The sequence below is a fragment of the Anguilla anguilla genome, chromosome 6 (assembly GCF_013347855.1).
Source record: "Anguilla anguilla isolate fAngAng1 chromosome 6, fAngAng1.pri, whole genome shotgun sequence".
Taxonomy (NCBI): Eukaryota; Metazoa; Chordata; class Actinopteri; order Anguilliformes; family Anguillidae; genus Anguilla; species Anguilla anguilla.
The window spans coordinates 38,962,514-38,986,457 of NC_049206.1; the positions used below are offsets into that span (position 1 = coordinate 38,962,514).

At 40.8% G+C, this 23,944-nt stretch overlaps 1 protein-coding gene across 1 annotated transcript; it reads right to left on the reverse strand.

The window, feature by feature from the left end:
- Window positions 1–2,504: 2,504 nt before the first annotated feature.
- On the reverse strand, window positions 2,505–22,520 carry LOC118229170 (isthmin-2-like). The gene is made up of 6 exons (XM_035420887.1): window positions 21,462–22,520; window positions 14,181–14,417; window positions 11,216–11,507; window positions 7,329–7,466; window positions 6,782–6,850; window positions 2,505–5,439 (listed from the first exon to the last, which is right to left on the reverse strand). Exons 1-6 carry the CDS (start codon window positions 21,594–21,596, stop codon window positions 4,922–4,924), a joined length of 1,389 nt encoding a protein of 462 aa, XP_035276778.1. The 5' UTR covers window positions 21,597–22,520; the 3' UTR covers window positions 2,505–4,921.
- Between the last annotated feature and the right edge of the window lie 1,424 nt (window positions 22,521–23,944).

Sequence of the window (23,944 nt, forward strand, 5' to 3'; positions counted from 1 at the left end):
TTAATGTTTAAATAAATTTTTGGCTATACTCCTGATGTTGAAATGCACTTTGGAAGTTGGGATAAGCGTAAAACTGAGGGTTTTTTTAAATGCCGAAAAATGTGCGCTGCGTTCTGAAAGAATGGGTAGGTGTACTGATTGTGACATTAATTATTTCTCAGTTGAGATGTCTATTCAAAACCTGTGAAGATTCCTGCAAAGTCACTGGGGAAATATATCAATGCATTAATCTATCCAAAACAAAAAACACGCACTACGACTAATATAATAGAATCTATTGGCACCCATGACAACAGCAATGACACAGATTGGAGGTAACAAGCTGAACATATGTCAATCACATGAACGCTGAACATTTTGTTAGCGCCTGGGGGAATGTGATTTTGTGAGCTGATGTAAACATACTAGACAATACAAGAGTCAGATAGCTACCTAATTGCAGAATACTTGGCAAGCTAACCAATTTATAATTGAACTGTCCAAAATGCAGGCTCATACATCACTGCCATCCTGTTCATTTTAACTAGGAAATTGGTGATACAATCAGGCATTCCATGAAATCTTGTAGCAAACATTAGCAAAGTGGCTTGTCAGATAGCGCATTACTGTCGCCTCACAGCAAGAAGGTCCTGAGTTTGAATGCCGGCCTGGGCCTTTCTGTGTGGAGTTTGCATGTTCTCCCGAGTCCTCGTGGGTTTCCTCTGGGTACTCTGGTTTTCACCCACAGTCCAAAAACAACATTGTCCACAGGTATGAGTGTACGTGCCCTGCGATAGATTGGTGACCTGCCCTTGGTGTATTCCTGCCTCTCTCGCCCAACGCATGCTGGGCTCCAGCACCTCTCGTGACCCTGACCAGGATAAGCAATGTAGCCTATAAACAATGGATAATAATAATAATAATAATAATAATAATAATAATGCAATTTAAGAAAATGAATTGTAATGAACTATTAAAACAGAATATTAAGTACCTCATTAATAATTTGAGGCATCTGCTAAATGCCTGTAATGTAATGTCATGTCCCTACTTCCTAATGTACCAAAGAGATATCTGCTTAAATTTGCTCAGAATACATACATGTAATCTGACATTTGGAGACACAGTTATACTATCGTCTAACTATTGATCTATGACCTAAAGTTACTGTTACTGACCTAAAGTTATTATTATCTATGACCTAAGGGTTACTCTGACCCATTATTCAAGGTTTACCTATTATTCAAATGAGTTCAAATCAGATGAGAGTACAACTGTCTCCAAATATCAGTTTTTATGTAATCTGAGCAAATTTACAGAATATATCTCTTTCATATACTAAGAAGTAGGAACAGAACAATAGCAATCTTGTTGTTCCTAGTTCATGATTTAAACAAGGACAAGGCAACTGTGGTCATAAAGATACGATACAAGTTTATATTGCTAGAAGGAAAACATTAATGTTTTTCTTGCTGTTTTACTGAACTGCTCCTTGTATCTTGGTTACGTATCTGTGGGAATTTATTCTGTTGTCTCCATGTGCAAATGTAGTCAAAGCATGTTTGTACAAGTTCCTTAGCATAAATAACATTGTCAGCAGTCACTCATGAATTAATAATGACATGCTGCTGGACCTGCTTTGCTGTAATATCAGCACGCACACTCTCCTCCATGTTTTACGACACATCAGACTAGTCTTTCAAACTCATGAGAGCACAGTAGTTTTAAAGAAGTCATAGGGATTCTGGAGACAGTGAGCCAGTGAACATTTTCGACACTACAAGCCACATAGTGTGCGACAGGAGGACTGAGACTGACTAGGGTACTGATACAACTCTTGCTGATCACAACAGACTCCTTAAGCAGTTTGAGTAAGGCAACTTATTGTTAAAATTCACAGGTATTTAACAATAAATCTTACTTATTTTGCGCTTTTAAATTAAGTTAGATTCAATTTTTTAAAGTTCTCAATTTATTTAAGAGAATTGTGATTTGATTTTACAGTGCATATCCCTAGTGAGTAGATAGGGGAGATGCCAGAGGAATCTTGCCCAACTTAAGCTAACCTTGCCTCTTAGGGGAAGGCCCAAAAAATTCAGTTAATAACTGACCTGTTACAGAGCCCTGTTTAATGTTTGCATGCACTCTCCATTTGTTTAGTTTTTTTCTGAATTTAGAATGCCCAACTGCATTGCCCTCAGGCAATCTGGCATAGCGCATTCCAGTATGTGTGGCCCTCCAAGGACCACAGCCAGTCGCTCAATCTTGATCTTCCACCGACTAAGCTGCCATAAATACAGTGACACAGTACCATGCAGCCAGCATGAATTGCAGGTCCCTGTTTGGCCAGAGGTGTTGCTATTGAGCAACAAGGTCAGAGCCTTCCCTGCTGAGCATAGCAGTCCCATCTGGCCTGCAGACCCCAGAGTCTGCAGTGGTATGCTCTAAATTCATTGCAGTCCTCCGGCACATTACGCAAGTATGCACAATATCAACATCCATGAATAAGGCAATAACAGTACAGACACTCTCAAATGTCTTTATATTGTCACTGTTTTTTTTAGCTAGCAGAGAAGAATGAAAAAAATTAATAGAAAACATTTCTTACTTCAAGTGTGGTGGTGCACTGAGAATTAATTCCCTTTTGGCAAAAATCCCTTTAAAAGATGCAATTTTGTGAGATTTAAATTGGCACTGTCTGTATTACTGATCAATTTATACATTTATTTCAAAAGCTTCAGCAACAAGCCAAGCCATATACAATAAATACTGTACAATAAAATATCTAGAGCCAGTTTTTACACAATATCACAAAAGATCATGCTATGGGATTTACTTACTTTTAGCATATCTTGCAAGTAATCCCTTTGACAACAAACACAAATTACAAAATGTTGGTACAATACATAGTTATATATTGTATATTCACATGTATAAAGTGCCTTTCATAAAAACGTGATTTTCAAAATGTGAGATGTCATAACACATATTTTTAAAATTGTTTTCCTGAAAAGACATTTGTGACGTAAACTTTCAGTGTAAAACCCAGCAATGTAGCACAGAGGCTGTTTTTCACCATATGAAGGCAAAGCAAAATTTAAAGAGCGGAGAAACAGTTGTATAGTAGTTGACTATTTATCAGTTATTCACAGTTAAATATTTTGCCGGAGAGAAAGCCTCAGGAACACTGTATACTTAAACCACTTACATTTTCATATTGAAACATCCCTTAATGTTCATAGATTATATATATATATATATATATATATATATATATATATATATTAGCCAGTCCTGTGTTTCACCTTGTTTTATTATCTGTTGAAAGCCATAATGTCCCAATAGTGGTCCATCATTGACTGGCATAGGCTGTTGACTGCATAAAACTACACTGATACTGTTCCTCCAGAACTTGTAACACAGGCCACAGGCCATAATACCTCCAGGTGCACACAAAATTAAAAATACACAAAGACTTCAGCCACTTGAATGCCACTGAACAGACTTAAACCAACCAGAAAAAAAATAAATAAATGAGTACAATATTGAACAGATGTCACTAAAACCCTGAAGCTTTTCTGCCTTTTTTTCTCCTGCAGTTCTGGGGGGGGGGGGGGGGGGGGCAGAGATGACACCAACATCTGAAGGGAGGCAGTGTAAGGCCCTCCCTGGAGACATGGCGACATGGGGGAATGGTTTCAAAATAAAAGTTTTTTAAGAACACCTGCGAAAGAAAACATCAGTGAAACCAGTCAGGTGGAGATTCTAAAAAAATCACCCTTTCCCTGCACAGTTGCACAGTGACAGCTCGCTCCTTTCTCAGAGATAAGATTTTGAACGATTACTCTTGTAATTAGTTATTTCAGTCTGTGTTGAAGTCACAGTCAGCACTGGAGTTAGAGTCAGAGTCACCTCAGTGCTGATTTAATGTGTCATTACAATTCGAAATGGTCACTACTTGTCACTGAATTATCTCTGCACAATCTCAGTTAATGTTGTAGTTACCCATGTATTTACATTGTACGGCATGCCACATGGATCACATCTCATTTCAAACCCAGTGCTTCTGTTACACAAATAAGCACAGTGGAAGAACAAAACCGTATTTGGTCTTTCTGGAATGATATGGAATGCCCTGGAGTGGGGCCAAGCAGGGCCTTTAGGGATGCGACAATGAAGCGAACATTCTGTTCAAAATTCATGCAGTTTTACCAGAAATTCCTTTTGTAAAACATCACAGTCTTATAAAACAAAAACAACAAGTCTTTAAATGACTGGAATAAATATGGCAGCCATGTTTCAGAGAATGCTCCATCTGTACAGCCCCCCTGTACACCTCCAAAATTCAATTACAGTGTGTGGAGTTGCACATGTACAAATTCATGCAGAGGACATCAGAGAGTCCAAAATGACTTCTGTCTCCTTGCTTGTGTCCATGGCCCATTTCCTACATGTTTTATAGAATTTAAACTACATATTAGTGTCAAGCTAAGCCCCACAGATCCTGACTTACACAGCAATAAATTACATGTATTACTTTCAAAATGATATCTGTAGCTTCTTTCCACTATTCAGCCTTTCCAATAATATCCAAAGGAGCTAAATTCAAAGAAGGAGTTGCCACCAACAACCACAAAAGACACAGTTCACAGACATAGAAAAACTCAGCAAGACACAGCACATACACATTATACAGGCAACAGCAATAGCTCTGATCATATGCTGGATGATGTGGAGGTCAGTAAGCATTTGGAAAGATTTGTCCTTGTGTGCGTGTGTGTGTGTGTATGTGTGTGAGTGTGTGTGTGTGTGTGTGTGTATGTGCAAGTGTGTATTTGTCCTCCGGTCCTGTCCAACATTTGCAGCGGAGGGATTTTCAGATTGGGAGGCCTCGGGTTCCAGTTCTGGCTCCGGTTCAGATTTGGGCCCGGGTGGGGAGGGCTCAGTACTCCCGGGCTTCCTCCAGCTCATTCATGAAGATGTCCTGGTGGGGGTTCTCGGTGCAGTGCAGGCCGTTGTTGGGCGGTCGTACCGCGTGGAATCGAGTCCAGTCCCCTTTGCACAGGATCCAGGGCAGGACGTCCACCTTGAAGTGCAGCTCGGGGGAGAACTCGATGCTGATGAGGTCGGGCGTGCCGGCCCCCTTCCCCCGCGTGATCAGCCGCATGCGGTCGTCGTAGCAGCACTGCTGGGCCGCCAGGGTTCCGCTGTCGGCCACCAGCGAGGAGCGTGTGCAGAAGCGGGCCGTGGGCTTGTACACATCCAGCCTCTCCTTCTGGGAGCTGGCGTCGTTCCAGCGGTATCGTTTCTGCAGCGCTTCGTCGAAGATGTCCACCACGCCGTAGGCCACTTCCGAGGGGAAGGAGCAGGGGCAGCTGGGTAGCTCTGTCAGTACCTGCTGGAGGTACCGCTGCAGGAAGTCGCTCTTGCAGTTAAGCCACTTTTCACAGCTGTCCACCTCTGCGACAGGGAGGGAGAGAAGGAGAGAAAGAGAGAGAGATAATATTACATGTATTGCTGTGTAAGATTTATATTGGTTATATGTAAAGTTATGTCTAATCATACCATATTTTTGTTAAAATACATATTGTTGTTTGTTAGGTTGACATTACACAGAGTTACACTGATGTTCTCCACTACTGTTTGTCACACTGGGTAAGAGCATCTGCCAAATGACTATAATGTAATATTGCCAATGGAAAAACAACATTGATTTATTTGGCAACTGTATTGCTTTATGCTTTGTAAGAGATTCTGCTAAATACCAGTAAAGGAGAAGCAAAGTTAACAGAACTGAAATCACCTAGAATGACAACGACAATCAAATAAGCAATATACAGTTAAATGCAAAAGCATTGAGACAGTGACACAATTTGTTTTTTCAGCTGTGCACTCCAGCACATTGGATTTTAACTACAATAATGAGGTGAAAGTGCAGACTGTGCTTTCGTTTGGAGGCATGAACATTCATATTAGGTTATCTGTGTAGGAATTAGAGCCCTTTTTATACATCCCCCATTTTAGGGGATGAAATGCAATTGGACAAATTAGCATAATCTTAAATAAAGTCGTCATATTTAGTACTTGGTTGCAAATCCTTTGCATTCGATGACAGCCTGAAGTCTGTGACCCATAGACATCACCGCACGCCGGGTATCTTCCCTGGTGATGCTCTGCCAGATTTGCAGTTCCTGTTTGTTTCTGGGGCATTTTGCCCTCAGTCTTGTCTTCAGCAAGTGAAATGCATGTTCAGTTTGATTCAGGACGGGTGACTGACTTGGCCAGCCAAGAATATTCCACTTTTTGGCCCTGAAGAACTACTTAGTTGCTTTAGCAGTATGTTTGGTGTCACTGTTCTACTGCAAGATGAAGCACTGTCCAATGAGTAGGGCCAATGATGCGAAGACACACAGCTGGCAAAGAAACAGATTAAGCAGCCAACTGTCCCATTACTTCTGCTCCCCTAAAATGGGAGAAGTATGTATAAAAATAGCTGTAATTCCTACAGGGATCACCCAATATGGATGTAAATATGTTTTATTTCAAATCAAATATGCAGGAGCGCAACGCCAAAACAACAATAATTGTGTCACGGTCCCAACACTGCATTTAACTGTATGCCCTCTGTGCTTGATCTTAGACATAGGCTTCCTGATGGGAGAGCATACAGTTACACATAGTGAGGCATCATATAAGTGTTTTATTTTTGAGAGAGAGTGAAACAACCAAAAACCTCTCAAAACATAGGTGGCCGGCTCTGGTGTGCATGTATTCTGAGAAGAGAGGCAGGGTACCTACTTACCTGCACTGAAAATCTCTGTACCGTTCTCTGTCTCATAGGGGATGAGCTCAGTCACAGCATTAGTTTCATCTGTGCAGCCAGAGGAAGTCATAGGATAGAGTCAGTTTAGGGGAGGACCTGCTGGTATTTGTACCATGTTGATCACCATGTGAAATCACATACATATTCTCATGAAAACCAATCTACTCTTGATGACTGGGGGTGGGACTAATTTCTGGAGTTTGAGTGAACACGCTGACCATGGAGACTAGTGACTAGTCTGAGTGAAGAAGGGTGATAACAAAAGACTCTTCTGTGAAAGATGGAGACAAGATGGTTTTAGGTGTCTTAGTGAGAGACTGAGACGATCAAGGTTATAGAAAAGTGAAATTTAGAGTTTAAAGTCTGTTAAAGGTATCTGTTATGGTGTGGAACGGAGGTTTATATGTCTTATTGAAGGATGCAGATCAGAGAGGTTTTAATGAACAACTAAAATTACGGAGATGTTACACTGCAGACTACTGTAAAACATTCCAAGGGTTGTGGAAGATTAGAGACGGACCATCACCTGGACACTGCTGAATGTCACAGGTCCTGGTCTCTGTTGCCGTGCAAGAGTAGCCACATGAACGTGTGCGCTTTTGGTCGCCTTGACCACAGGTGGCACTGCATGGTGACCAGGCACTCCACTCGTCGTCCTCCTTATCTGAGGGTACAGGAAAGCAAAAATGTGACCATTCGGTTGTTTAAAATGGCTCTGCCCTCTCATGTTTGAGATGGGCAGTATCTTCTTGCTGCTGGTTGGGGACTAAAACTGTGGCAAACTCTCTTTCTCTCTCTCACTCCTTCTTTCTCTCTCTCTAATTTTCCATTGAAATGTTTCGCAAATGTTAAGGGAATTTACCGAAAAGAAAATCCGAAAGAAAACATTACGTAATCAAAAGAGTGCCAGCCAAATATTTACTGAGATTTCGCAAGACATACTAGCTCTAGGAAGAGTGATTATAATAGCCCTCTCTTGGTTATACATGGCTGTAGCCCAGAGACATCGCAGAGGGCATGCAATGGTCTATTTAATGACATTTATTTGGGCTTTCTGGAGCAGAAGCATGTGACTTAGGCCTCTGTTATGTCATCATTTATTTAAACAAATCTGTTTCCATCACCCTTTATCACATCTTCTCTTTATTTATTTATTTTAAGTGTTGCATGCTGCTGGCAAACAAGTTAGCCATGAAAACATTTCTTACACATCCCATATGAATAAAGCGGTGGTTGTATTTCTGAAAGAAGAGCTCTTTGCCAGTCAGGTGATAAAGAATGGTCAGTTTCTTAATGATGTTTATGTACAGGTTTTACCATTAGCGGCCTCTCCTATGAGAATGACTGTGTTGGAAGTGCCTTCTTTCAGTTGTAACGAGGCACTGGATTTAGAGCTGCAGAGTTTTTGGAAGTTCGTTAGCACATTCAGAACAATAAGCCTAGGATGTAAAAACTCAAAAATTAACAAGTCCAGTCTCTGTGGAGACAGATTTTTATGTTTCTCAACTCCTTAATAAATGAAAATACCTCCCAGACACCGTATTTTACAATAATATATCTTTTTTTGTTGTTGTTTTGGTCAAAAGACATTCATCAAAGAATTTCTGGTCTGGAACAGACACCTCGCATATATACATAGAATCTCAGGTGACAACAATCAAAGTAGAAATTCTTCCCAACTACATGGCTCAGACTCTGGCAGTCTCTTTTTAGGTAAGTTATGAGGAAGGTTTTTATATACGCATTTACGCAAGTTCAGGTAATGTGAAGTGTTCTGAATGTGATGATGTGGAACACAAATGTTTCGCTTGCCCGCATACACAGCAGGCTCAGGACGGTGTAGCCAGCACTGCGCCCCCTGGGCCTGAAGCAACTAGAGGGACTAGCAGACTGGCAGCGGTGTAGGGAGCAGATCCATCTGGGGAGGGCTTACCCAAGCCTCGGGCACAATGGTCTGAATCTGTGCAGGAGGCAAAGAGGTTTAACACGTCCACTGCTCCAGGAGATGCAATGATTAGTAGAGGCTGCCAGGCCTTCAACACTGAAGGGGTCTGAAGGCTGTGCAAGTTAAAACGGAGATCAAGGAGAATGTTTTTTTCATCTCAATATCAATCTGCTCCCCCTCTAGGTTCTGAATGGGCTGAATTTTGGACACATGGATAGGCCAACATTACAGTTTAGTGATAGATCCTTTGCTGTGTAGGCAGATGGACAAACTCATTGGGCTCTCCCTACTGGGGTTATTACAGACCGTAGCCATAGCGCTATCAGCTTATGCTGACAATGTCAATGTCTGTTAGTGGGCATGTACAGGTATTGGAGAACAGCCTGAGGATCTATGAAAATGCCTCCTCTGCCAATATCAACTGGGAGTGTGGCTTGACAGATTGGCAGATGGGTGGGGGGGCAACACCCAGTCTACCAGGGGGATTACACTGTATGAAAAACTGAGTTTCTGGAATATATCCGACCTGTTAAATTTCCGTGAAATTTGGGGTGTCGGTCATGAGCGGTAGTCTCATCTTGTGTCAACGCGTATATTTCCAGAAACTTCTGCACACTCCGGGCCAAATCTGTGATCGGGGATTTCTGATCTCGGATATTCCTGATTAATTCATGGACTCAGTCTGCACTGAAATTTCATGACGTGTCCTTACATGTGGAAGGTCATGTCTGGTAATTTATGCCAAGTGTCTGGACCAGAGCACCTTTGTGCATGGAATGATGCCCGTTTCTGTAGGGCCTGTGAGAGGATGTAAACCTGGGCCATCTTCTTCTTAAAGCCTCCAGTGAATCCTTTGTGGTTCTGGCAGAGTTGGCTGGGATCAGTTCCAGAAGAATGTTACAGCGGGTTATGCAGGAAGTATGTGGGTCCCTGCCAGGCCTTTTAAAAGAGTGTTTGTTTAGGACTGTACTCTTTCTGACCAGTGGAATGTTGATACAGTTCCCTCATCTTGGATGTCTCCCCTGCCGTGGGAGATTGGAAAGAGGATGGTTGTGGGGGGGGGGGGGGGGGCATCCAATCCTTTACAACCCTAGAGGAGTTTGGAGTTTGAAGTGTTAGGGAAGCATACTTCATTTGTGTAAAGGTGGAGCACAGATGCTCTCTGGCAGGGACGAAGGCTGAGTTTTTTGGCCCAAAAGGCCAACCTCCGTCTGAGTCTTGCGCATGGGGCTATAGCTACCCACAGGTATCAAACACCCTGGATCCAAGTAATAAGGTGGTTTATCCTTTTTGTTCAGAACCTGAGTCCATAGCTCAGCTGTTTGTTGAGTGCCCTAGGTTGATGGGGGTGTTTTTGTTAGTTGAGGTTCTGTTTCTTGGCTTGCAGGAGGCTTTTTTCCTTCTTTTTATTGTTTCATTTTTGGGCCTGTCATCTTTAGAGTTTCCTCTTAAGAGTGGACGTGGCATATTTTAGGGAACATGGAGGGCTTTGTCCATATATGGTGCTTTATTATTTATTACATCACAGGCACTGTTTATTCTTTCTGAAATTATTTTAGCATCTTTTTTTGCTTTCCTTTTATTGTATGTTTCTGTTGTAAGGTCAAACTTTATTGTCTGCCAGCATGACTGTACAGAGGAAGCAGTTTTCATTTAATACAGAGAGAGAGAGAGAGAGAGAGAGAGGGCAAGAGAAAACAGCACAGTAATTTTGTTTTCTGGCCCTTTAAAGGCCCCGGAATTCTTGAAACAGCTCAAAAGAGGGGCCGCGCAGAGTGAGGGCCCTGGCAGGGTCTGGGGGGCTGGAACAAGAAGAATAGTGGAGGCTTCAACTGTCTGCCCCGGTCAGCCACTGTGCCTAATCTCTCCTCTAATTGAGCAAAAATATGAGCTGTTTGTTCCGGGGACCAACCCCATGCCGCTATTAGTGAGCAACTCAGCCGGCACTTCAAAGGGACCAGTGTCAACTTCATACAGGATTGCACAATGCCCTGATGGTGCGCTCTCTCCCTCTCTCTTGCACTCTCAGCCAGTAACACAAGACAGCAAGGCTTCATTCTCTACCTTCCTATTTCTTTCTTTCTCTCTGTTGTCTGTCAATATCTCCCCATATCCTCCATTACGAAAAAGTACAAAAACCACATGTGAACAATAAAACCTGTGGAGAGAACACATTAAAAATAATCCCACTTATAAGATGACAGCACAAAACGGTAACATAGGCTATTTCAAGTCACATGTTTTGTCTTTACATGTGAAAATTGTAGTTCACATGTGAGAAAGATCAATAGAGAGAGAGATGAAAGAGGAGTGGAGAACAAAGACAAATGTGAAAATGCTTAAAAATCCAACGAGCAAGAGACAGAGAGAGAAAGAGAGAGAGATCGAGAGAAGGGAGGGCATGAAGAGGGAGGCAGGAATGGTGGAGTGATGGAGAGGGCAGAAGAAGGGAGGGTGAATCCACTCACCGTAGGTGCTGTTGGAGTCCCACCCCTTGCTCCACTGCCTGTCCCAGTCTCCTTCCACCCCACTCAGGGCTGACTCCTCACCATCATATTCGAGTGTGTAGTCCTCAGCCGAATCCTCCATGCTTTTGCGTCCTGTCCCATCCTCTCCTGAGTCAGAGTACCCCCAGAACAGGGGCCAGAACAGCTTTTGGTTCCCCAGCCAGGTCTCTGAGGACAGCGGCTGGTCCCCACGGACCTTGGCTGGCTCCATCCCGTTCTCTGCCTGGGGCTGATCCATGAGCTCAATGGTGACCTGTTTGGAGAAATGGCCCCTATTACCCTCATTTCAAAAAGGTCCTGTATCATCTCATTGACCCCTCACCATTCCCTCATTTTCAATCCTCTGTTGTCTCACCAACATTTCAGATCCAACAGTGAAAATAATTTAGGTCAGCAGTCATATAAGCCTACCCCTTCTCAGGTCAAACTGCTGAGGCTAAGCAGGCATGGGCTTGGTTAATACTATGGCTATTAAACATTCTGTTTTTAGGAGTGTTAATCCTGGTATCCTGGTCAAATTCCTGTGAAATTTATTGAATCATCCTCTACATCTGATTAGCTTCACAAACCGTTGCACTTCCCAACCCACTGTGGTTCCCCAGGTTGTCACTGTAAACTATAATTCAGTTATATATATATTAGGGGTGCACCGATCATGAATTTTTATGGCCGCTTCCAGTTGCCAGTATGCCGATTTAAAGCCAAATCAGTCAATACTGATTTCGATAGGCGATTTATTATTATTTTTTTAAAGCAACCAGTAACAAAGAAAACATAAGATTAAAAAAAATGATTTGCTCTATAAGTTACCAATACATTCAGATACTTTCATCGTGATTATTACTATTATTATTAGCAGCAGAATTATTGTTATATTGTTGTTGTAGCCACACAGTGAAGGTGCTCTCATTTAATGTGGCTGAATCTTTTCTCAACTGCTTAATGAAGAGTTTGTTTTCACGGCTTCACACCATGATCTGCGCCTGTGCTTCATTTTAGGAGACTGTTCCTGCTGAAAGTCTGATCACATCCTGCACTGACATTCTCAGTCACCCGAGGAAGAGCTGCTCTTCTGTTTTTCCTTACGTATCACAGTAACGTACGAGCATCATGGTCATCGAATGTGCGCTTTCGACCACAATTTCTGACCCTATTTGCTGATGTTTTTCCCATAGATCTAAATGCAGATGTCACTTTTGACACTGTTCCTATTGAAACACTAGCCAGTTAAGCAGTCTTCGTGACTGAACCTCCTGCCATCCATGCCCCAATAATGAACCCTCTTTCAATGTCACTCAGATCTTTTCCTCTTTCCATCTTGATCTAAAATCAAGGTCGACTGGGCCTGCTCAGAATTTTTTCATACATGCCAGAGAGCATGATAGGATGTTAATAGCTTAACTGTATCATGCAGTACACCTGTACGAAAGCATCTGTACTTGTTATGTTTCTCCGCTCATTTATTCATGTTTTTTCTTTAATTTGTTACCTGTCTGTATACCCAGTACATGGCCAAAAGTATGTGGACACTCAAACATCATACTCATATGTGCTTGTTGAAAATCTCATTCCAAAATCATGGTGTATTTATATGGAGCTGGTCCTCCCTTAGCTGCTTTAACAGCCTCCACTCTTCCGGGAAGGTTTTACAGTAGATTTTAGAACAGCTGCGGGGATTCACTTCCATTCAGCCACAAGAGCATTAGTGAGGTTGGGCACTGATGTTGGGCGATAAGGCCTAGATCGCAGTTGCCATTTCAATTCTCCAGAATGTCATTGTATGCTGTAGCATTAAGATTTGCCTTCACTGGAACTAAGAGGCCTAACTCAAATCATGAAAAACCAGACCAAAGGGTGTCCAGATACTTTTGGTCATATAGTGTAACTACCTTTATTGCTGTTCCTTAAACTTGTATATAAACACAAGTTTACTAACAATGGTGAGTAACTGGCAGGGCTCGGTTTGTGGGAAAAATTCAGGGCAATTAGAGGACCACACCTACTGGTTAAGTGGACACACACACCTGGATTGTGTTATGAATCAGTCCAGGATTTTAAAGCGTGCTTTTTTCCACAGTAGGTGTCCACATCTCCGTGTCCAGCTCTTCTGTTCCTACCAGGGTGGTCACGGCGTGTGACAGTAACTATTCCTTGTGACTAGCTAGCTGACATTTTTATCCAAATCTTTTCACGGCTATTAGTACCACCAACATCAAAGGCAAAGTTGGGAGACTTCCTAGAGTTCTGTGTGAGCACAGCAGCCAGCAAACAGCAGTTCTACCCATGTTTGTTTAATCAAATTCCCCAAAGCTGTTACATTTACTGTATGACTGGTGCTCTGGCTTTGAATCAAGCCTCCGAATGGACTCCCACCCACACTCTGCTTTGGTTTATTGGCAAAGCACATCCCTGAAGCTAAGTGGAGTTATGCCACATTTCAGTGCGAAGCTTGTCAGGCTAAAACATTCAACATGACATGTAAGGCAAATGTGATGTTAACCTCAAAATACTAAAAGGGTCCCAGATAGAGTGTGATTATTGACTCGTGAAACCAGGGAAAACACTTGTAATGTTCCTCAGGTTATACTGGTTGTAACATCACTTTTGGAAGATATAAAATTGCTTATATTATTTATTTATGCTTACATTATTGCTGAGTTATGTAAGTGAATTACACAGCTTTGGCTTACTTCCATACACATCATGGAATACATATTTACTGAAGCAATCCAGGGAAAGTATGTTTTTCAAGGATTATGCCAGTAGGTGTTACAACCCACTTGGTATTTGACTATAAACCCTATGTTAAATGTTAACAAATTCCTATGTTAAACATGCTTTTATTTTTCTGAATAGACAACCTATACTCTGGTTAGAATGAAATGTACACATGCCTTTAAGTGTGACTCTGAATATCTTAACTAACCTGAATGTTGGGGTTCTGTGCATTGAGCTCGAGGCCAGTGAGTTCTGGAAATTGGTCCAGCAGGAAGGGGCGTGCCACCTCTTCGGGCTCTGGTTTTGGCAGAACTCCCAAAGAGTGCTGGTGCCGCCACCTCCTCTTGTGACGGCGCAGGGTAGACGCTGCACTCTGTACCTGCTTGTGCTTCCTAAAGACCTCCAGCCCATGGTGGACAGCCCTGGAGGGCGTCTGTGATTGTGCCTGATGAAAAATATTACTTCATTAAATTTCAGCATTCAATGAATCTTGATCAACACATATTGGACATTTTTAGACATCCATCATCGTCAACTTTGCTAAATGTTGTTGAGGGGTATAGGCAAAACCTTGGTCATGACATAAGCTGGGGGAACTGTGTGAGCTAATCTCTCCCCAAATAAGAGATGCAGTTTGTAGCGGCTGTGACCAGTGTTTGGCCGCACAGATATGTTGTCCCACTGTGCCACACGCATGAACAGGGTAATCCTGGTTACATAAGCAACTTGTAAGGGCGATGCGCTGCTGCACAACCCACAAAGCAGCTTTCTCGACCATCTCACAGCTCCGAAAATGTGCACAGTCACCACGTTTTTATCTCCCCACACGTCATCAAATTCTCCCAAAGCACAAGAAGTAAGAACACAAGCCACCCAGGGCTAAATGTGATTTACCAAACAATTAATAGATTTGAAAAATCTATATCTAATATAACTTGACAAAAAAGGCTGAGCATGCCGTTTGCAGAGAGCGCACATTTTCATTTTGGCATACAGAAGACGTTCTTGTCTATAGCAACTTACATTCAATTCATTTATGTACCTGGATATTAATTGAGGCAATTCAGGAATCTTCCTCAAAGATACAATAACAGTGCCCGGACTGGGAATCGAAACTGCAAGCTGTACAAGATGAGTTTCCTAACCGTTATGCTACACTGATGAACATGCACATCATCTTAGCACAAATTGATGTGCAGCAAACAGTGCAGGACCAGTTCCAGAGCTGTTGCTTCCTTTGTTTTATTTTTTCCTTTGGATAGTTATTTGCATGCCACACCCGCCCCCACTGCACTTTGTGTCTACATCTAACAGCCACATCCCTTTGGCGAAATGGAGCCTTGTCTGATGATATGTGTCTATCAAGGCAAAAGCAGGCTTTACTCTATTTTCAGAGTTAAAGAATGAACAAAGAAGATAGATGCCATAATATCTGAAGAAGATACACTACATGGCCAAAACTATGTGGACACCTGACACCCAACATCTCATCCAAAATTAGGGCCATTAATATGGAGCTGGTCCGCCCTTTGCTGCTGTAACATTCCTCTGGGAAGGCTTTATTCTAGATGTTGGAGCATTGCTGCAGGGATTTGGTTCCATTCAGCCAGAAAAGCATTAGTGAGGTTGAGCACTGACTGGGGGCACTGTCATGCCAAAACGAGAGAGGGCCTTCCCTAAACTGTTAAAGAAGCACAGAATCATCTAGAATGTGATTGTAGGCGGTAGCATTAAGATGTGCCTTCATTAGAACTACAGGGTCTAGCTCAAACCATGAAAAACAGCCTCAGTCCAGATATGTTTGGTCATATAGTGTATAATTCCAAGATTTTCCCTAGGATAGCACAACATTCTGGGCCTCCAGCAGACTGTGCCAGAGCAGTGGGGTGCAGCAACACTAATTCCTCCACTATATTTAGAAACAGATTCCTTTTCCGCCTTCACATTAAATTACTTTTCTGCTGAGAGATAGACAGAAAATGGGATCTGTTATTGTGAAAAACTGAATGGCCATTCATAATTTCATTAAATACACGGGTTGGATTTTTCACTGAGAGGCAGGTTTCTCCCTCTGGTAGCATATTTATAAATCTGTATCTCCACATGAAAGGTTTGGTTGACACCCATATACATAATATTTACATGTAATCCATTGATACAGCTATTCAGTTATTAAGGAGATCTGGGTAAAGCAACTAGTTTAACAGTATTATTGCTGGGATTTGAACGTGCAATTTACTGGTTTCAAAGACACAAATGCACAGAGAATATGCAAGCACTCACACACACATTGTACAAACATATTCCAAAGCATACTGACACATTTAATCACACAGAAATGCACCACATACATACCCACATGTTGCAATAAATTAGCACATGTATATCGACAGACATGCACACTCCCACCCACACACATGCGCAGACACACACGCACAAAGCTACAGGTAGCTAGTTAACTAGTTAACTGGATTTCACCCTCACCTTGGAAATGTTCAAGCCACAGCTCAGATTACATTAAACATCAAAGCTACTAATTTTCTATCTATAATGTGTGGACCACTCTGTAGTCTCTGCACACATACAAAAACTCATTGTGCTTTGAACACTGAAAAATTGGCAACATGGGTTGTGAAGAATTCCAGCATCAATGTATTCCAAACCAGATGTGGACTTCAGCTAGTAATGCAGATTCGGCATTGCATTGCGTGAATCGACTGGATTCATGCACACTTACCAGTCGGTATGTTTGAAAAAAGAAGACCAATCTGCGTGTCATAGTCGCAACACACCGCAAAGGTGAACCATACCATTTACATCTAAAACACTACTAAAAGTAAATACCCTAGACTTTATTCTGGCATTACCACAATAAAAACATTTACGTAATGGTGTTGTCGCACCTCCATAAAACAGTGCATGACCACAATCGAGTGAGTAACGGCAGCACCTTTTACTGTGATCTACCCCTCCATATTTTCAATCAATCAATCAATCAATCAATCAAACTTCACTTAAATAGTGCATTTCATTCAATACATAAAAGTTCAATGTGCTTTACTTTAAAGTAATAATCTCGAAGATTTTCATTAAAATAAATGTCTGTTGAGTCACTATCGCCAAATTAGGTAACACAATGGTGATCGAGCCTATTATTATATTAATTTATATTATTATTAATATAATAATTTATGATTAAAGAACTGGGTGTCTGTGGCGACATTCCCGGGAAAAAATTACAAGCGGCGCATAGTTAGTGACGCGTTTTCCATCACCCATCAGTGGTTGGTCCGCCAGAGAGGGTAGACGGAGCTAACGCAACAGGCTCGCTCTTCAACTCACTTGTGTGTGAGCGGTGTACTGTTTTTCCCGGTGTCTGCTAGCATTACAATAACAGAGAAAAGGGGGGGGGGGGGGGGGGGGGGGGTTATGGAACCCTGAAAAGTTTTTGTGTAACATGAGAGGTCATATTATTTGTTTATGTAGATTTCGTATTACATTTGATGACAATGTAACGTTACTAAATTACATAGCCTAGCTATTTGCACAGCTAACGCTAGCTACCGGACCATGTCAAGAAAGGCAACATTAGTTTAGACAATGTTGCGCACAGTATCCATCTCTCATATCAGGTAACGTTGCGTTAGCTAGCTAGCTAATGTAATTAACACAATCTAATGTCAGCTAACAATTAGAAAAAATGCTAGCTAATGCTACCGACTGGTACCGACCTCGCAAAACGTCTCTCGAATGCAATGCTACCTTGTTGCAACGTTGCAATGTAGCTAACTAAAGGTCAGTTCAGATCAATGATTTGCAACGAGACTGGATGCAACTTGCACAATTCCAAGACGTCTGATTGCAAACGTTCTAACTGCACTTGGCGATTTGACAAGGTGGGTCTTTTGAGACCCCAGGCAACGGCTTCAGACGCTCTGCAACTAACCAGTTCACACCGCTGCAATTTTCTCTGCAACATTCTAAAACCGTTTTGTCTCGTTGCGAATCATTGATCTGAACTGGCCTTAACGTTACCGTTATTTACATTGCCATCAAGTTCATATAATGATCGAAATAAAGCCGTCTTTACACAGAGCATTAACCAGGGGTATAGGTGGAGCAGAGCCAGGTCTGATTTCAGTGTAAAGATGTCAAACCGGAGAAAACTAAATAAAAGAATACAGCAGTATGGATTAGCGTTATTATTTTATTACGCTTCCTCATATGGTACTTCAGCCTTGAACTTTTTTGATGCAATCTCCTTTGTTTTTGTTTTATTATTCTTGTTCTGATTGCTAATTTAACACCCAGCTCCGCTTTATTCTCATACAGTTTGCTAGCAAAACCAGAAACACCAGCGGTAACATTTTGCAAGGCAGTTGTTTCAAAAATATCACACAATAATCATTCACGAGAAAGACTGTTTAGTGTGCACGAGATACATAATTGTATGAGCCACAGCGAATCCCGCAAATTCTTCTCTACAGTGTAAAGATGTTCATACCGGGCAAAAGGTGGATAAAGAACATCTGTGGAAATTGATCATCATTAATTCTACCTCAGGTCTGCTACAGCATTTTAACCCAGCTCGGCAGTGTAAAGGCAGCTTAAGTTAGCCTTATGTTACACAATGAATGAGTGTGTACATAACGTTACTTTTATAACAACCATTTTTTATTCAGTAAATAGTAAGTGTTATAGTTGGCGTGGCCCAGGTGCCAACTGACTGACGTCACACAGGCGACACTGGTTGGATCTCTGGGAAGTGAGGTCCAAAAACACACCTGCAATTACTGCTTTTCGCCATTGGTACCGCTAAAGAGAACGAAACAGAAATCTTCGAGATTGTAACTTTAAAAAAGAAAAAGGATAAATTTTAGACTAGGCATACAAACTTCACCCATTCTCATCAGAGTAAAAAGTGCAAGAATTACCTAAACTTGATTTGTAAGGTATTACACGTTTAAAATAACGACGAGAAGACTGTTTGTCAATGCTAAAATAAATGTGCCTGTGTTTCTTTGTTTTACTGATTCAGAAACTTTTAAGTGGCATGCAAAGTTAGTGCACTCATGGTCCAATTTCATGTTTTGTTGATATTCTAAGCGAAAAGAAGTTAGCACAACCTCTGCAGGGAACAACTATAACCATGACATATTGCTTCAAATTGGAATGCACAATTACTGTTTCTTTGTGTAATTTAACAGATTGAAAAAAAAATGTTTGGGCACCTTGTCAGTCAGTACTGTAACACCTCCTTTGGCAGAAATTATAGCTACCAAATGTCTCTTCCAGCCAACAGTCCTTCTATTCTTGCTTCAAATTTTTCCGCACTCCCTCCTAGTTCAGAAATATTCTTTAGGCCTTCTTGCAGTGCATGTTTTCAATAATATTTAAGTCTGAGGACTGTGAAGGCCAATCAAAAAACGTAACACTTTGTTCCTTTAAATAGTTCATGGTTGATTTTGAGGTATGTTTTTGATTATTGTCTTCTCGAAATATCCAAACTATTTTCAGCTTAAATTACTTCAATGACTATCAGCTTCTAGGATGTGTAGATATTTAGTTGAATCCATTCCTGAATCAATTCTTCCTTCTATCTGCATAATATTGCCTATGTAACTGGCTGCCACACAAACCCAAAGTATAATAGATCCACACCCCTGCTTAATGGTTGATCAGGTGTTCTTTTCTTCAAATACTTCCTCTGTTTTTCTCCAAATGTATATTTGGTGTCTGTGGCATCTGAGTTAAATTTTTGTTTCATCAGACCACAGCACTTTGTTCCAAAAAGTATCAGTTGTGTTGCATAGTTCAGTGTCCACACACATACAAAAACTCATGGTGGTTTTTCACTGAAAAATTTGGCAACATGGGTTGTGCGGAATTCCAGCATCAATGCATTCCAAACCAGACGTGGACTTTGGCTAGTAATACAGATTCAGCATTGTATTGCGTAAATCGACTGGATGCATGCACACTTACCAGGTGGTATGTTTGAAAAAAGAAGCCCAATCCAAGCAAGTCGCAACACACCGCAAATGTGAACCATACCGTTTACATCTAAAACACTACTAAAAGTAAATACCCTAGACTTTATTCTGGCATTACCACAATAAAAACATTTATGTAATGGTGTCCTCTCACCTCCATAAAACAGTGCATGACCACAATCGAGTGAGTAACGGCAGCACCTTTTAGTATGATCTACCCCTCCTGATTTTCAATCAATGATTATTAGAAGGGTCAGAGTATTTTCTTAAGTTCTGGTCTTCACATACCATATTTTAAGCTCTAATGAGTCTATCAAGTTTTGAGATCATAAAAAATGATTAATGGACCAAGTGGGTGGGTGCCTAACCTTTTTTTACATGAGTTTTTTATTTATTTTATTATTTATTTATTTATTTTTTACAAATTGTTACATTCAGCAAATTAATGTTTTTCATGTTTAAAGGGATTATTTAATTATTTATTTAAACCTCTTAAACCACATTATGTCAGAAATAGCTATGCATGCTTTTAAGACAAAAGCCCCAAGTTCACATTTGGCTACACTGCAGAAAACTGTATAAAAAAGAAGTAACAAAAATTTTAAACTGATCAAATTCAGGATTGGGGAAACAATAAGCTCCTAATTAGGTTGTTGAACACTTGTTTAAGTAAATCATATTTTTGTCCCTTAAACTTATAAACAAAATGGAGGTTCGTCTCGTTATCATTTGCTCTGTCTGTGAATTTTTCATTATCTACCAAATGGTTAGTTTTAGTGGGCATATGTCCACGCCTTCAATAATTAGGAGCCTACTGATTCATGTCAGGCTTTAACTTGATCCGTTAAATAATTTTGTAACCTCTTTATGCAGTTGTTTGAAATATTGCACAAGCTAAGTAGTAACATGGGGTTTTTACTCTTCAAGGCATGCATAGCTATTTCTGACATAATGTGGCTTCTTGTAGAAGTTTTGCATTCCTGAGAGTAACACTGATGTTCTCCACTCTGGATAAAAGGGTCTATTACGTGGTTATAATGTAAAGTATTGTGACAGTTCATCATTTGTGTTCACAACAACATTTGCTTTTTGAAAAACACACTAAAGAGCGGTAGAATTATTTATAGCATGCACACGTCATATAGCGTCTTTCGTTAATCAGCAACATACACGTGAACGCCTCGTCTACATGTACGATCTTATCTGGAATAAACCAACGCCCGATGGAAAACTATAAAAACCGATGCACAGAGAAAGAGAGCATTTCGAGAAACGACAAATCAGAGACTTTTGGGATGTGGAAGAATAATAACCCAATAACTGTAGGCCTACTGATTTCGTCTGCGCATATGCATGAATATTAGTTTACTGCAATTTATTAATAGCAGTTCTTACGTACTACACCACCTCCAAATTGTCAGAATACCGTGAACACGAAATTAAACTGAAAATGATTGTACATGGAAACTGGAAACAGATCTGAATGTTGGGCTTACCTCCAAAAATACTCCACTTCTGAGTTGCGGGGTGTTGTTTGTAGGCTGTTTTGCGGGGAACCCTCTGATAAGCCCCCAAAAAGGTGTTATTAAGACAACCCACAACATCAAAGCTTTCCCTCGGCCTTTCAGCATGTCTCAAAAACGAAGATGCTCGCCTAATGTGCCTTTTCAAATCTGTAGTAACAGTCCAATGACACAAGCTTGAAGAGGTCGCTCGAGATCGTTAGCGCCACTGTCGTGGCGTCGCTTTCTGTGAAGCTTTTCCAATCCAAGTTCAACATCAAATAACATGAGATAATAATCTTTAACAAAATATTGGTATATGAAATGCAGTGTCATTCGCTTCTTCCTAATTCGCTGGGGTTAATCTGCATCGCGGGCGCACTATATAGTCCCACTAAAATGTCACATACAGCTACATTTGAGTCATACATCCGTCATCTTAATGTAAAGGATGCAGATACCTCGATCTGTCCACTGTGCTCTTTTAAGTTCTCGGTTATTGCTGTAAGTTAAGCTTTATGTAGGGTACAGTATGTTACAACCAGAACGCCTTCCCCGCGCACTCCTTTTATGTTCGCACCGGTGCGTATTTATCTTGCCAAGCGCTATGTCAGAGAGTATGACTTGATTTCGCCCCAAAGCGGTGACATCTGGAGCTTGAACCGAGGAAACCAAAAGTATCCCGTTCTTTGTATCCTTTCCGGTCAGAAACCTTCCCAGACTTGTTCCAGAGGGTAAAATGCTTCGTTTTGTTATCCAACACGTTCTCTCCTTCTGAACCCGCTGCCTGCTCCCTCTTCTTACCGCTGTTTCAGGGTTCTAACAGTCCCAAGTCCTCAGCAGTGGTCCTCACCGCCAGAAGAGTGCCTGTGACGTTGGGGACTGCAAGAATCTCAAAGAGGAGCCGCGCGCAATCAAGAGAGAAATAAATTACACGAATGAGTGAATTAGTTTGGATGAAGGGAAAAATAGGACACTTAGGCTAACAACAAAAGTATTCGACAAAGGCTGGACCGTAAAGTGAAGTCAAAGGAATTTCACACTGAAAGAGCATATTCGCTTTTCAGCAGGTGCGAGGTCGCTGTAACTCGCACAAATGGTATAGTAAGCTGAATACATCTATTATGTATCTGCTCATTAATGATGTGGATAGCCTGAATTGATTAATGTAATGGGAAAGATCCTCACTGATGTGTTTATTTGTATCAGTTTGGCCGAGATAATACATGTTTTCATCCATAACGGATCTCCAAAGTGGTCCATGCTTATTAGTAAAAATAAATAGCATGGATTCAGTTTAATCCTCAGCATTGTTTTGCAAATAGCCTACATTGTTGATGATTTTCTTGATAAACATAGTTGCTGTCATCGAACTTTACAGAAGGCAATAACGAACGCTTACTCTTATGTGTAGGTCAAATGATAAATGTTGGTTTACGCTGACTTACCTTAAACGCCACATCACCAATGAGGCTATTGATCTCACATGTACGGGCGTGCATGTTTCTCTCAACACTCTAACATGCAAATGTAAAAAGTTAACTGTCGTTTTCTAATCGAGTTCAAATGTGTTTATGCTTTAATGGAATGTCTCTGTTGTCACAAGTAAAAACAAGACATCCGTATTTCCCCACATTCTCTAGGTTTACGCAGTAAGAAATAGTGGTGGTGATGAAAGTAGGCTAATAATTACTGTAGTATTTACTATTTTACACAGTAAAGCTTTGAGGGTTTTTTTTTTTTAGCAATAAAATACTGTTTAAGTACGTTACCTGGTGGGAAATTATAAATTCTGTTATAATGCATTATTATTAATCAATATTGCGTTTGTGTATGTCAGTTTTTCTTCCATGAGTTTTGCATCAATGATTTATATTTTTGTGTGAGCTTTTTGTGTCTTGTTCTAGGCGTTATGTTTTTTTTTTTTTACATTACATTACATTACAGGCATTTAGCAGACGCTCTTATACAGAGCGACTTACACAACTTTTACATAGCATTTTTACATTGTATCCATTTATACAGCTGGATATATACTGAAGCAATTTCAGTTAAGTACCTTGCTCAAGGGTACAACGGCAGTGTCCTACCCGGGAATCGAACCTACGACCTTTCGGTTACAAGCCCAGTTCCTTACCCACTGTGCTGCACTCCGTCCTTTTTAATCCGCAGGGTAGGATATTTTGTGTTGAGGACCCTCCCCTATGTGTCATACTGTGTGCATCCGTGTTTTATCCCTCTAAATCTTAATGGTGTTATCTGCAAACAATTCAATTGTCAGTGTCATGAGTGTTGGTCTTAGTTATTAGAAAACATCAGACCGAATAATGAGAAGTGTTTACATTATTGTCATATTATAACAAATTATAATATATATATAATTTATATATAAAATATAAATATAATATTATAATACAAAAATATGTATAATAAAGTTATAATACATTGTGTTGGATGCTGTAAAAAAAGGAAGAAAA